Here is a 13946-nt window from a genome sequence, read left to right as displayed (position 1 = left end):
TCCTGTGGCCCCTGCCGTCGCCACGTCCTCCAGGAAGGGGGATCCTGTTCTAGCCGCCCTCCGGCCACGATCTCGAGCTTTTCCTATCCATGATTCTTTTTTGCAGCTCCTGTCCAGGGAGTGGGATACTCCTGAAGCATCTTTAAAGGTCAGTAGAGCCATGGAGAAATTGTATCCGCTTCCTGAGGATTTTCTGGATCTTATCAAGGTCCCAAAGGTTGACTCGGCGGTGTCAGCGGTCACCAAGAGGACGACAATTCCCGTGACAGGCGGAGCAGCATTGAGGGATACGCAGGACCGCAAGCTGGAAATTTTCCTCAAGCGCGTTTTTGAGGTCTCCGCCCTGGGGATGCGAGCAGTCATGTGCAGCTCGCTCGCGCAACGAGCCAGTCTTCAATGGGTGCAGCAACTCCTTACTTCTCAAGCTTTGCCTCCAGAAGAAGCCGCCCAGGCGGATAGCCTGGAGTCGGCCATAGCCTACGGGGCGGATGCCCTATACGACCTCTTCCGAGTCCTGGCGAGATCCATGATTTTGGTGGTAGCGGCTCGACGTCTCCTGTGGCTTCGTAATTGGGTGGCGGATGCCTCTTCTAAGTCAAGTTTGGGCTCTCTACCTTTCCGAGGAAAGTTTCTCTTCGGTGAGGACTTGGATCAGATTATCAAGTCCCTGGGGGAGAACGCGGTCCACCGTTTACCTGACGATAGACATCGTCCGTCGAGATCTTTTGGCTCCTCTAGAACCAGGGCCAGAGCGCAGCGGCGCTACAGGAGCTACAGGCAGACGGGGGACTAGGTCTACCTCCTCCTCCAGATCTCAGGCCTGGCCGCGGTCCTTTCGTGGCCGCCGGCCCTCACGTGATGGTTCGGGGCAGGGGAATCCCCCGCCCAAGCCACCGCAATGATGCCAGAGTCACCCACTCCTCCAACCCCAGGATCGGGGGCGTCTTGCGGATTTTTACGAGGAGTGGGTGCGTATCACCTCCGACCAGTGGGTCTTGGATACGATAAGAGACGGCTACGCTTTGGAGTTTGCCCGCCCCCCGCGAGAGAGGTTCCTCTTCTCCCCCTGCGGCTCAGACCTCAAGAGGACAGCGGTTCAGCAAACTCTGGATCGCTTGCAGACGATAGGGGCCATCTCACCCGTCCCCTTCGGCGAGGTGGGCTTGGACCATTATTCTATATATTTCGTCGTGCCCAAAAAGGACGGATCGTTTCGGCCCATCCTGGATCTAAAGGAGGTCAACAAGTCGTTACGGGTCCTCAGGTTCCGTATGGAGACGCTACGCTCAGTGATCGCTGCAGTGCATCAGGGGGAGTTCCTTGCCTCCCTAGATCTAACGGAAGCGTATCTGCACATACCAATCCTTCCGGCTCATCGGCGTTTTCTCCGTTTCAAGATCCTGGGTCAGCACTTTCAGTTCAAGGCCCTTCCCTTTGGGCTGGCAACCGCTCCTCGCATGTTTACCAAGATCATGGTAGTAGTGGCGGCGACCCTACAGAAGGAGGGCATTCTGGTTCATCCCTACCTGGACGATTGGCTAATTCGGGCGAAGTCTTTCAGCCAAGGACAAGCCTCGGTGGCCAGGGTCATACAAGTTCTGCGTTCCCTGGGTTGGGTGGTGAACTTCTCCAAGAGCTCCCTCGTACCCTCGCAACACTTGGACTTCTTGGGGGCGACCTTCGACACGTGTCAGGGCAAGGTGTTCTTCCGGCAGGACAAGGCTCAATCTTTGCGGGAACACATACGGCGCTTCTCTGCGTTACAGGAACCCACCTCTTGGGATTATCTTCAGCTTCTGGGCGTGATGGCCTCCACCATCGACCTGGTACCTTGGGTGTTTGCGCATATGCGTCCTCTTCAGGCGGCGCTGCTATCTCGCTGGAAACCGGTCTCACAGGATTATCAGATTATACTCCCGCTTCCACAGACGGCCAGGGACAGTCTACGGTGGTGGTTGGTACCGGCGCACCTGGCTCGAGGCGTTTCCCTCGAGGTGCCCAACTGGACGGTGGTTACCACCGACGCAAGTCTAGTCGGATGGGGAGCCGTCTGCGGGCGCAGTGCCACTCAGGGGACGTGGTCGAAGACGGAATCGACATGGCCAATCAACCGCCTGGAAACCAGAGCGGTCCATCTGGCGCTCCTTCACTTCCTCCCTCTGGTCCGGAACCGAGAGGTCAGGGTCCTCTCGGACAATGCAACCACAGTAGCTTACATCAATCGGCAAGGAGGGACGCGCAGCCGTCTCGTCTCGCTCGAGGCGGCCCTTCTGATGGAATGGGCGGAAATTCACCTTGCACGACTGGCAGCCTCGCATATTGCCGGGGTGGACAACATTCAGGCGGACTACCTCAGTCGTCAACAGCTGGATCCCGGCGAGTGATCCCTTTCCAACGAAGCGATGCAACTTCTTGTCCGTCGGTGGGGTGCCCCACACTTGGACCTGATGGCGACCGCGATCAACGCCAAAGCTGCCCGCTTCTTCAGTCGCAGAAGGGAGCGCGGCGCAGAGGGAGTGGATGCCCTGGTTCTCCCGTGGCCGCCACATCTTCTTCTCTATGCCTTCCCGCCTTGGCCCCTGGTGGGCAGAGTGCTGCGCCGGATCGAAAGGCATCGGGGAAGCGTGATCCTCGTCGCCCCAGAGTGGCCTCGTCAGCCCTGGTTTGCAGATCTGCTTCAACTAGCGATCGACGGACCAATACGACTGGGACATCTCCCTCGTCTGTTGCATCAGGGACCGGTATTTTTCAAGCAGGCAGAACTCTTCTGTCTTGCGGCTTGGCTTTTGAGAGGCGTCGCCTCAGACGCAGAGGATACCCGGAGGCGGTAGTTTCGACTCTGCTGCGGGCTCGGAAGACGTCTACCTCGGTGGCTTACATCCGAGTCTGGAAGGTTTTCGAGCTGTGGTGCTCCAAACAGGACATTCGGACCACGAGGGCATCGGTATCACAGATCCTACAGTTTCTTCAAGATGGGCTGGACAAGGGCCTTGCCTATAATTCAGTTCGAGTACCGGTGGCTGCCCTTAGCTCACTGGTGCAGCCTGGGGGCTCACTACTCCTCCAACCGGACATCGCCTGTTTCCTCAGGGGAGTTAAGCACTTGCGACCTCCGTTAAGGGATCCATGTCCCTCCTGGAGTCTCAAGCTAGTCCTTCGGGCCTTGTCGGGTTCTCCCTTCGAACCTCTCCGTGGAGCTACTCTTAAAGATCTCACGCTCAAGACCATCTTCCTCGTTGCCATCTGTTCTGCTCAGCGCATTTCGGAACTTCAAGCTTTATCTTGCAGGGAACCTTATCTACGTTTCACGGACTCGGGCGTCTTCATCCGCACCATCCCTTCCTTCCTTCCGAAGGTGGTGTCGTCCTTTCATTTGAATCAGACTGTGAACCTTCCATCCTTCGCGTCCAACAAGTCAAGGTCCATTCGTCTCTTGGATGTCAAGCGTACGTTACTGTGCTATCTCGAAGTTACCAACGACTTCAGGGTCACTGACCACTTGTTCGTACTATGGTCAGGTCCGAAGAAGGGTTCTCAGGCATCAAAGACAACAATTGCGAGATGGTTAAAGGAAAGCATCTCGGTTTCTTACATTGGAGCGGGACGACCTCTCCCGTGTGGTATCAAGGCTCATTCTACCCGCGCGCAGTCAGCATCCTGGGCAGAGGTTCGCTCTGTCTCCCCTCAGGAGATCTGCCGGGCAGCAACTTGGAAATCGCTGCACACCTTTGCAAGACATTACCGGCTGCACCTCCCGGCGTCAGCCTCTGGGCAATTTGGCGAGCAGGTTCTCAGAGCAGGCCTCTCAGGGGCCCACCCGGTTTAGGGAAGCTTTGGGACATCCCACCGTCTGGACTGATCCTGGTACGTACAGGGAAAAGAAAATTATTCCTTACCTGCTAATTTTCGTTCCTGTAGTACCATGGATCAGTCCAGACGCCCGCCACTCTTGGGTTCCTGGTCCTGCTCCGCTTCTTCTGCTCGTTTAGCTCTCTTAGCGGCTTATTATGTTTCTGGTTCTTTCCTATTATGAACTCAGCTCCCCACAAGTTGGTCGTGTTACCTATTTCATGTTGATGTTGAGTTTACTAGTTACATTTCTAGTTACGCAAACTTGATTCAGACTTGTCTTATTCGGGCTTTGCTAATCGGTATACTGAGCTCCTGCAGAGGGCGTACTGGCCTATATGGTGAGTCCCTCGAAGTTTGTTCTGACTCCATCTGCTGGACGGGGGACATAACCCACCGTCTGGACTGATCCATGGTACTACAGGAACGAAAATTAGCAGGTAAGGAATAATTTTCTTTTGCAGTTTCCTGTTCATACCCCAGATCAGTCCAGACAAGTTGGTTTTGCATCCCTACCAGCAGATGGAGGCAGAGAACTAAAAAGCTTTTCAGGCACTGCTACTTAACCGAGAATGCCACCTGCAGTCCTTCAGTATTTCTCTATTTCTAGCAGATGGTAGAGGTGAAAATCTGCAAGTCTAGTTAAAAAAAAAAGAAAAGGAGATTAGAGTTAAGTTTAGGTGAAGAAGAATAGAAGAGCTTCCTGAGATGCTAGGTTCCTTTGTAGGCCATCCCTCAGGTTGATGATCCCTGTTCTGCTTTAGCCCGCAATATCTAGGGTTAGGAAAGCCAGGGGTCCTGGTTTTCTCCTTTTCCTGAGGACTTCTTCCCTGAGGATTCAGTCAACAGCCTACAGCAGGGAGGTATTTCATTTTCATTTCTTTAGTTGCTGGGCTGACTGTGTCTTTAAAAAAAAAAAAAAAAAAAGTGTCCTTAATGGAGTCACAGCTGGGCTTTAGCAGGATATAAAGCTGATATCAGCAATTCCCTGTATGTTCCTGGTCAGTCCAGACAGCTGGGTTTTGCCTCCCACCCAGCAGTTTAGTATTTTATTTTAGTCATAATTATTCCTGGTAATTTCCTGTATTATTGTATCCCAAATTACCCAAACAAGAGGAAACGTCAAATAAACCTGCACGAATGTTATGAAGGTCCTTTAGTGGAAGTCTGACATATATGATTATTCCATGATAGTATACCAGTGCAAATAATATATAATTGTATTGCAAAACATATGACAGCATGAAAAAAATAATTTAAATAAGATGTGCCTACTCTGTCGCGATGTCTTTAGCTAAAATTATGATTGCTTTGTCCCGGACACTCTGTACCTGAGCTATTCAGCCGTAGAGGTGAGAGGCTGTATATGTGCCCATGCCCTGAAGCATCCAGCCCTAGAGGTTACCGGCTGTATTAGACCTCTGCCCCAGCCCCTTTGGTATCCAGTCCTAGAGCTAAGAGGCTTTCTGCTTCTCAGCCCTTTTAGTTATTCACAGCCCTGGTATCTCTCTGAAGTGAATATGTTATGTCGCACAGACAGTGGCTTTGATCTGAACAATGAACGTGAAGTGGAACAGGAAGAAAGTGAGGCCTTGAATACATCAACTCCAGCGCTGGAAGAGAAGTTTCAGAACATCTCCCTGGAGGAGAGTGTGGTCAGCAGCTACCCAGAGCCCTGTCTTTTTACTGGCGAGGAGGTCGAAGTAAGGAAGGATGGTGATGATGGCGGGGGAGGAACGCCGGGCCCTGTCACTGCATCCACGAGTGGTAACTGCATTTCTAAGCTTGATCTGAGCCTCACCTTGCCAGACCATGGCTGGGAGCACTGGAATCATTTCTAAACAGAGCTTTTTATTCTTTCAGCAGGCGATATTGTGCGCAGACGGATGGCCACGGTTGAAGAGGTGATCCTCCCGCTGAAGCATGGGTAAGTCTGTCAGTCTCTCTCGCCATCCTTTGAGCCTGATTGTCACCATGGCTTTATTTCCTTTTGGGCTGAGGGTTATGATTTTCTGAGGTCACCTCCATTTCACTGCCTTATGCATTATCTCGTGGTTATAGAGTCTGATGGAGTACATTGAATATCGGTGTGTGAACAGCACAGCCCCCTGGCTAAATGACCAGAAGGACGAAGTTAGCAAGTAGCTCATTTAAAACAAATCGAAGAAAATTCTTTTTCACTCAGCGCATAGTTAAGCTCTGGAATTCATTGCCAGAGGATGTGGTTACAGCATTTAGTGCAACTGGGTTTAAAAAAGGTTTGGATAAGTTCCTAGAGGAAAAATCCATAAACTGCTATTACAGTAATTAATAAGCAATGGTAGCTTGTGATTTATCTAATGTTTGGGTACTTGCCAGGTACTTGTGACTTGGATTGGCCACTGCTGGAAACAGGATACTGGATTTGATAGACCCTTGGTCTGACCTAGTATGGCAATTTCTTATGTTCTTATGTTCTAATGCTAGCAACCTATCCAGAGCTAGGAAACACCAGTCTTTGCTGTCGCTGGCAGAATTACAGAATCCCCATAATGATGTCCTAAGTATTGTTTGTGTATTCCCCCTGCAGGTGGAAGCGAGAGGTCCGCATCAAGAAGGGTAGCCACCGCTGGCAGGGAGAGACCTGGTATTATGGACCCTGTGGCAAAAGGATGAAGCAGTTCCCTGAAGTTATCAAGGTACCACTGCTTGTTCCTTGTGAAGAAGCATCAGGCTTCCTGCTGTTTTTGTTGTGAAGAACACGTCATGTCACTGGAATATCTGAAAGCTGTTATAAGAGTGAGGCTCCTTACCATCATCACAGGCTTTTCAGCAAGCAGGGAGGAAGACAAATGAAAGCAGGTTTATAGATGGCTGTGCAGGATCTTGCTGGCATGTGTGGGGCCCTTGCCCTAGGGAGGAGAGGGGCAGCTCTGTGCTGGTATGGGTGTGGTACCCTGCCTGAGTTGGGAGGACACAGAGGTAAATCTCTGTGCTGGCATGGGTGGGGGGAGGTGTAATCCTGCACTGACATAGATGTGGCACCCTGCCCTGGATGGGGTGATGCGGGTCGGGGGAGAAATTTCAGCGCTAATGGCCTTGCTTCTTAGCACATTGCTGAGACCGGATTCTCTCCACTTTTTTTTTATTTTTGCAGTACCTGACTCGAAATACTAATCTGCCAGTCCAAAGAGAACACTTCAGCTTCAGCCCCAGGATGCCTGTCGGAGATTTCTTTGAAGAACGTGATACACCAGAAGTGCGTATTCCTACCATCACGCATTTAAAGTGCATCACGCAGGAATAGATTTGTTATGGAATCACAAGAATAGAAATTGAAAATAAGGAGTCCCACCCCAAGTCATTGGCCCTAAGGGCTCTTTATTCTTGCTCCTCAGTGAGGGTGTGGTGGTGTGACAAGGCGTGAGGTTGGGATGCTATGACGGCAGCTTCTAGCCTGTAGATTTGACCAAATTAGGAAGCTCTTGGGACTTCACTGTCTTCTTTCTTTTCTTTGTTCAGGGTTTGCAGTGGGTGAAGCTGAACTGTGAAGAAATCCCATCCCGTATCCTGGCTATAACTGGGAAGAGGGGGCGTCCCCGCAACACTGAAAAGATGAGGGCCAAGGAGCATGCAAAGGTGAAGCGGGGCAGGGGGCGGCCCCCCAAAGTCAAGGATGGAAACTTGCTGAGCAGAGCTGATGCCAGAACCATGAAGAAACTGGAAAATCAAGGTAAGGGCAGAGAGCTCCCTGGGAAGAGGGAGGAGCCATGGGAGAACTCCCGGGGGTGGGGGGGAGATGGGTGAATGGCCCAAGACCTCCCTCGAGGAAACTGGAGGGAGGAGGATGGAGGCCCGAGAGCTCCCTTTGGGTCATAGACATTGGGGGGAGAGGGTGGGGCGGCCTGAGAGCTCCTTGAGGGCAGAAAAACCAGGGGAAGTACAGACTGTAACTGTCAGAAGAGAATTCAATAACTGCTGCCCATAATGTCAGCATCCAAGAGGGGAATAGCTAGAAATGGGATTCATTTCATTCTGAGTCCTTGCAGACTAAAGATTCTCCTTGTCTTGCTCTTCTTCCTTCTCTTTCCATAACCGTTTCAGAGGTGCTAAGCGATGAAGACAAATTAAAGCTGAGTAAGATCAAGAAGAAAATGCGGAGAAAGGTATTGTGGACCGCATTTGTTCAGTTTTTAAGTTGCAGATGAACAATATTTTATGGGTGAAATAAAGAAGTAAATGTATATAATGAATGATCTCTGCTACACAACATGTCACGTGCTTGCCAGAAGTAACTAAGCACCACTCAGCCAATGAACCTCATTTCTTAGTGTCCAGACAGATGAATTCAGAACAAGTAGGTTATGCACCTCTACCAGCAGATGGAGACAGAGCAAACTGACGTCACAGTGTATATACTTCTGCAGTGACATCAGCCTGCCAGTATTCTCCATCTCCAGCAGACGGTGGACGTGCATCTCCCTACTGGGATTGCTTTGATTTGAAAAAGGAGAAATAAAAGAAACTAAATTCACCGCGCTCTCCAGCGGTGATACCAAAAGGTCCCTCCCCCAGTTGAGAATTCCTGAGGTGATTTCCGTGGTCCCTCAGATGAGTGCCTTGATCTAGTAGCTGATTTTTCAGCCGGCGTGGACTTAGCTATTAATCGCTTGAAAGGCAGCGGGTGCAGGAAGCCAGGCATGGCAGTGACGGCATATACTTTCTCTCCCCGCAGCCAGAGGCTGAGCTTAAGTAAGTTTAAAAAAAAAATCATAAAAAAATACAGAGACAGAGAAGGAGGGTTTTTTGGTGTAGGGCTTCCTCCTTCCCCCCGACTCCATGCTTGGTACGCCATTCCAACGTTTGTCCTGCTCCTTTGGAGATCGAGGGGCATGGGCAGCCTGGTGGGTTGAGCAGCCTCTGTAGGCTAGGCCATGCTCTGAGGCTTTTTTCTCTGTGCCTCAATGGCGTTCCATGCGCTTTCTTTAGGTTGCCTTCCACAGGATTGTTGGTTTGGTGTGTGTGTCTAGCTATGCATCCAAGTTGTGCATCTACTTTTTTGGAGGCTTAGGCAGGCCTAGTAGTCTGTATATCCAAGTTAAGTGGCGCCTTAAGTGGCCGTCCGCTTACCTGTGCGCACAAGTTGAGCATTGCTGTGCTTTTATTTTATTTTATGGTGCCTTTCTTAGGGACGCCTAATATTTAGACACTTAGGTTGGACGCCTTAAAAAAACCCAAAACAAACTACACGCATGTCTCCGGCCGCTGATCAGCGAGCTGCCGGTCTAATAGCACCTATATCTAAGAAACCTAAACCGCTTTTCTCTTTGCACTGCCTGTCATATTCGGGCATCTCAACCAGGAGTGCCCACTGACTAGTGCCAGCATTGTTTGGAGGCTCAGGGAGAATTATCTTCCTCTGATTTCACTAAGCCTGGTTCTTCCCAGCCGGATGTAGGTCTGGGTAAAGACGTTTCCTGTTATACCCAGATCAGTCCAGACAAATGGGTTTTGCATCCTTACCAGCAGATGGTGGAGGAGAACAAAACCTTTGAGATACTGCTACGTATCTGAAAGTGCCACCTGCAGTCCTTCAGTCTTTCTCTGTTTCCAACAGATGATAGAGTTGCAAATAAAAGAGTTGCTAATAAAAGAGTTGCAGAATAAAAGAAAACGATTAAAAGAGATTTAGAAAAGTGGAGAGTGGGCTCCTCGAGGTGCTAGGTACGTTTGTGGATCTTCCTGTGGGTTGAGCGAGCATCTGGGGGTTAGTAACCTCTGCCTATGTTCACCTGCTGCTTCTGGAAGCTTTGATAGTCAGGGGACTGGCTCCTGTTTGGATGTGAGGACGCAGGAGGATGCATCCTTTTGAGAGTATTCTTCATGCGCGTTTTTCGGGTTCCCGCCCAGTTTAGGGGTGCTTGGGTACATCCCACTTGTCTGGACTGATCTGGGTATGAACAGAAAAGGAAAATTGGTTCTTATCTGCTAATTTTCGTTCCTGTAATACCACAGATCAGTCCAGAAGCCCACCCCGTCGCAATTGGAAGACTGAATTTCCTTACTTGGGGGATCCATTTTCAAGGAGACCTTTATAGATTGTACATACATTCTATTCAGTGTTTATCAGACTATGTTTGAGTTTCTGGACGTATAGGAGGCTTCAGTTCAGGGGAATTCCAACCCCAGGTTGCCTGTTTGCCCTGGAAAGGGTTTTTAGGGACTAATTTCTGGCTTGGGTACAGGTCAGTACTGAAGGACTGCAGGTGGCACACTCAGATATGTAGCAGTGCCTCAGAGGTTTTGTTCTTTGCCTCCATTTGCTGATAGGGATGCAAAACCAACTTGTCCAGACTGATCTATGGTATTATAGGAATGAAAATTAGCGGGTAAGAACCAATTTTCCTTTCGGAAGGGGCACCTGATTTTGGAACTCTCCTAACTGGTTCTTCAGCAGGGGAAGGCAGTACCTTAGGTACCTCCTGGTCTGGATATTTCTACATTTTCATGGATATAATTTTTCCAGGGATTGCAATCCTTTCTTCAGGCGCAGTCCTCAACCCTGTCCAATGCTCCCAGGGTAGAGTCGCAGGTGCAGTTCTTTCCTGGGCTTACTGTTAAGTGCTGGAGTACTTCTAGAGTGGCAGCAGGCCTGCCTGATAGAGATCTGGATGCAATGGATGATGATACCAATCCTGACTTTCTTGAGGATGGTTCAATTCCTCCAGGATTAAAATCATATAGGACTATGCTACAGTTCTTCTATAGAGATGAACTGCTGGCTCTGATTTCCCAGACCTTGAAAATGCTGGGAGTCCCCAGGGCAGATTCCATGTCTGAGCCAAAGGAAAAAAAAATCTAATTTTGGTTTCTCTGCGTAGAGCCTCTTGTTTTTTTTCCCTGTGATGGAGGCCATTCAAGAACTGATTGATCTTGAGTGGAGTGCCTCAGAGGCTAATTTCAAAAGAGGTCAGGTTTTGGAAGGCCTGTACCCTTTGGATCCGGTGATGAGAGAGCATTTTCGTTTTCCAAAGGTGGATGCACTTGTACATGCAGTCTCCAAGTGGACGACTATCCCCGTAGAGGGAGGAACGGCCTTGAAGGATGTACATGATAGGAGGATTGAAGCTATACTTAAGCAATGCAATGACTTTGAAAATAGCTTCTTGTTCTTCCCTGGTGGCTCACTTTGTATACTTCTTTCTCAAGAGGTTGATAACTCTGGGATAAATTCCAGGGCAGTTATGGAGCCAGCGGCTGCCTTCTTGGCAGATGTGGGCTGCGATTTGGTCCATACCTCAGCCAGAGGGGTGGCTTCAGTAATAGCGGCCAAGCATCAGTTATGGCTGAGAAATTGGTTGGCCGATGCAACCTCCAAAGCTAACCTCATGAAATTGCCCTTTAAAGATTCGCTCTTGTGTGGGAGCAAGTTGGAGAAACTGGCCAGTAAATGGGGCGAATCACCGGTTCCTCGATTACTGGAAGATAAGAAGCAGATGCCACGCTCCTTTAGCATGAAAGGTCAAGCTAGGGGATCCAAGTGTTTTTGACCCTATAGAGGAGCGACCTTTCAGAAGACTCGACCTTTTGGTAGGTCTTAGTCCTTTTGTCCCAGACAGTCCAGAAGGGGCTCGGATAGTGGGTCCTCCCGAGCCTCCCAATGAAGGTTTGCCAACCCACCCCTGGGAACAGGAGATAGGGGGATGCCTCTCCCTCTTCTTTCAGAGGTGGGTCGAGATCACATTGGATCAATGGGTCCTGGAGGTGATACGAGAAGGATAACTACTGGAGTGTTGCAGTATTCCTTGGGACATTTTCCTGGTCTCTCCCTGCCACTTCCCACAGAAGAAACAGGCAGTGGAGGATTCTTTGACAAGGCTCCTCAGTCCGAGGGCTGTGATTCCGGTGCCCATGTTTCAAGAAAATACGGGGCAATATTCAATTTCCTAGCGTGTAGCCAGATGGACTCAGAACAAGTGGGTATAGTGTGCTCGTGCTAGCAGTTGGAGACGGATCTGACGTCAGCACGGGTACATATACCCCCATAGGAAGTGAAGCAATTCAGTAATTTCTGTCTCCAAAGCAGTTTGGAGAGCCTGCACGCTCGCTGAGCTTGTTTTCCAATCTACTTTCTACTTTCTATATTCTACTTACCAAATTTCTAACAGAACAACGAGCCCCGCACTCCTGCGGTGATACCCTCGGGTCCCTCCCCCAGTTGAGTTTCCCGAGGTGATTTCCGCGATCCCTCGGAGGTCTACGCCTCGGTCCGGTGGCCGAATCGTGGCAGGGATCTAGCCCCCGAGCGAGAAGGGCTTGGGCAAGGCTGAGAGGCGCCTCGGTCCCGGCGTGGACTTAGAGGCAGCAGGTGCATTTCCTCAAGCACGGCGGTGAAGGTATTTCCCCCTCTCCCCCCGCAGCCGGAAACCGCCCGGGTTCCAGCCGGGAAGCGCCGAGGATCAGGTAAGGCGTATATCTCTTACTTTTGGTCTCCGAGGTACGAGGATCAGCGGCGTTGCCTGCATGCGGCACGCCGTGGAGGTCGCCATTTTGTCGGTCTTGTTCAGGTATTGAGCGCCCATGATAGGCGCCTGTATGTTATGCTGACCGCATATTGTTGAGCGCATATTGTATATTATTGAGCGCATATTGCTGACCATTGAGCGCATATTGTATATTATTGAGCGCATATTGCTGACCGCATATTATTGAGCGCATATTGTATATTATTGAGCGCATATTGCTGACCGCATATTATTGAGCGCATATTGTATATTATTGAGCGTATATTGCTGACCGCATATTATTGGGCGCCCTGCACTCGCCGCGATGGAGCATTTAAACGCCCCGCGTCTCCTGTGGTGGCTCCTCCTGATTCCGGCGTGAAAGCTCTCGGCCTCTGCTCTTCATGCCAGCTTAGAGCCACGCAGAGCAAGGAGCCAGACTCCCTTTGTGCCCAATGTGAGGAGGCCGTGGGAGCCTCGGGCCAGGACCAGTCTCAACCGAGGTTTGTTGACAGTTCCCCAGGGGCCACCCCGGATCTAGCGGGCAGTCTCGAACAGCCAGGAATCCCAGGGGACCTGGTACCCCGAAAGCTAGAGACCGCTTCCATTTCATGGGTGGATTTATTTAAGGGGATCCATGCCTTTGTACAGATGCAGTCAGCTTCCCGTCCAGGCCCTGCGGCTGCTCCAGCTGACCCTGCCCCTGGACCTTCTCACCTTTATCGTGGGCACCCGCCTCCGGGCAGTCCAGCTCATGCGGACCCTGATGTCTCAGAGGACGAGTCCGAACCCCCCGAGGAGGGGGAACTTCTCTCGGGGATTGAACCATATCGAACCATGCGGCGGTTCTTTCCCAAGGAAGATCTCTCCGATCTGGTATCTCAGTGCCTGACGGAGTTGGCTATTCCAGGCCCCAGCACTATGGAGGCAGCTACGCAGAACCCCGTGCTGGAAGGTCTTCGTCCTACAGCCCGCCATTTTCCCTTCCTACAAGCAGTGCAACAACTGATAGATTTGGAGTGGACTGCGCCAGCGGCCTCATTCAAAGGGGGTCGGGCCCTGACGGGCATGTACCCCCTGGACCCGGCAATCAAGGATATTCTGGCGTGCCCTCAGGTGGACGCCGTGGTTAGCGCTGTGGTCAAGCGCACTACCATTCCAGTTGGGGGGGGGGCGGCCCTCAAGGAGCCTCACGACCGGCGACTGGACGCCATCCTGAAACAGACCTTTGAGGTGGCAGCTCTATCTTTGCGGATCGCAACCTGTTGCACAGTGGTGACGCGTTCCTGTTTGTCACAGGTCAGGAACAATGCTCCGGCAGCGGACATGGAGTCAGCTCTCTCGTTCCTCACGGATGCCGCATCCGACCTAGTCCGTACGACAGCCAAGGGGGTCTCATCCTCCGTAGCAGCCAGGAGGCAGCTCTGGATACGGAATTGGTCAGCCGATGCTCCTTCTAAGACACGCCTCACCAGAATGCCCTTTAGGGGTTCTCTCCTGTTTGGCAGTGACCTTGATAAACTGGCCAGCACATGGGGTGCCTCTCCAGTACCTCGACTGCCGGAAGACAGGTTCAAAAGGAACCAGCGTGCCTTTCTGAGGCCCTCCAGAGGT

General features: G+C 51.1%; 1 protein-coding gene across 4 annotated transcripts in view; it reads left to right on the top strand.

The window, feature by feature from the left end:
• BAZ2A (bromodomain adjacent to zinc finger domain 2A) overlaps positions 1-13946 on the top strand; it is a 248264-nt gene that overhangs the window by 41406 nt on the left and 192912 nt on the right. For 3 of the 4 annotated variants that reach the window (XM_029594826.1, XM_029594825.1, XM_029594827.1), the window contains exons 6-11: positions 5386-5616; positions 5713-5776; positions 6419-6527; positions 6986-7087; positions 7351-7561; positions 7933-7994. In XM_029594826.1, coding sequence (XP_029450686.1) covers positions 5386-5616; positions 5713-5776; positions 6419-6527; positions 6986-7087; positions 7351-7561; positions 7933-7994 — 779 coding nt within the window. The remainder of the gene's footprint in view (positions 1-5385; positions 5617-5712; positions 5777-6418; positions 6528-6985; positions 7088-7350; positions 7562-7932; positions 7995-13946) is intronic. The other variant, XM_029594828.1, reaches the window with a different exon arrangement.

The sequence above is a fragment of the Rhinatrema bivittatum genome, chromosome 3, assembly GCF_901001135.1.
Source record: "Rhinatrema bivittatum chromosome 3, aRhiBiv1.1, whole genome shotgun sequence".
Taxonomy (NCBI): domain Eukaryota; kingdom Metazoa; phylum Chordata; class Amphibia; order Gymnophiona; family Rhinatrematidae; genus Rhinatrema; species Rhinatrema bivittatum.
This window is presented reverse-complemented; position numbering and strand designations above follow the sequence as displayed.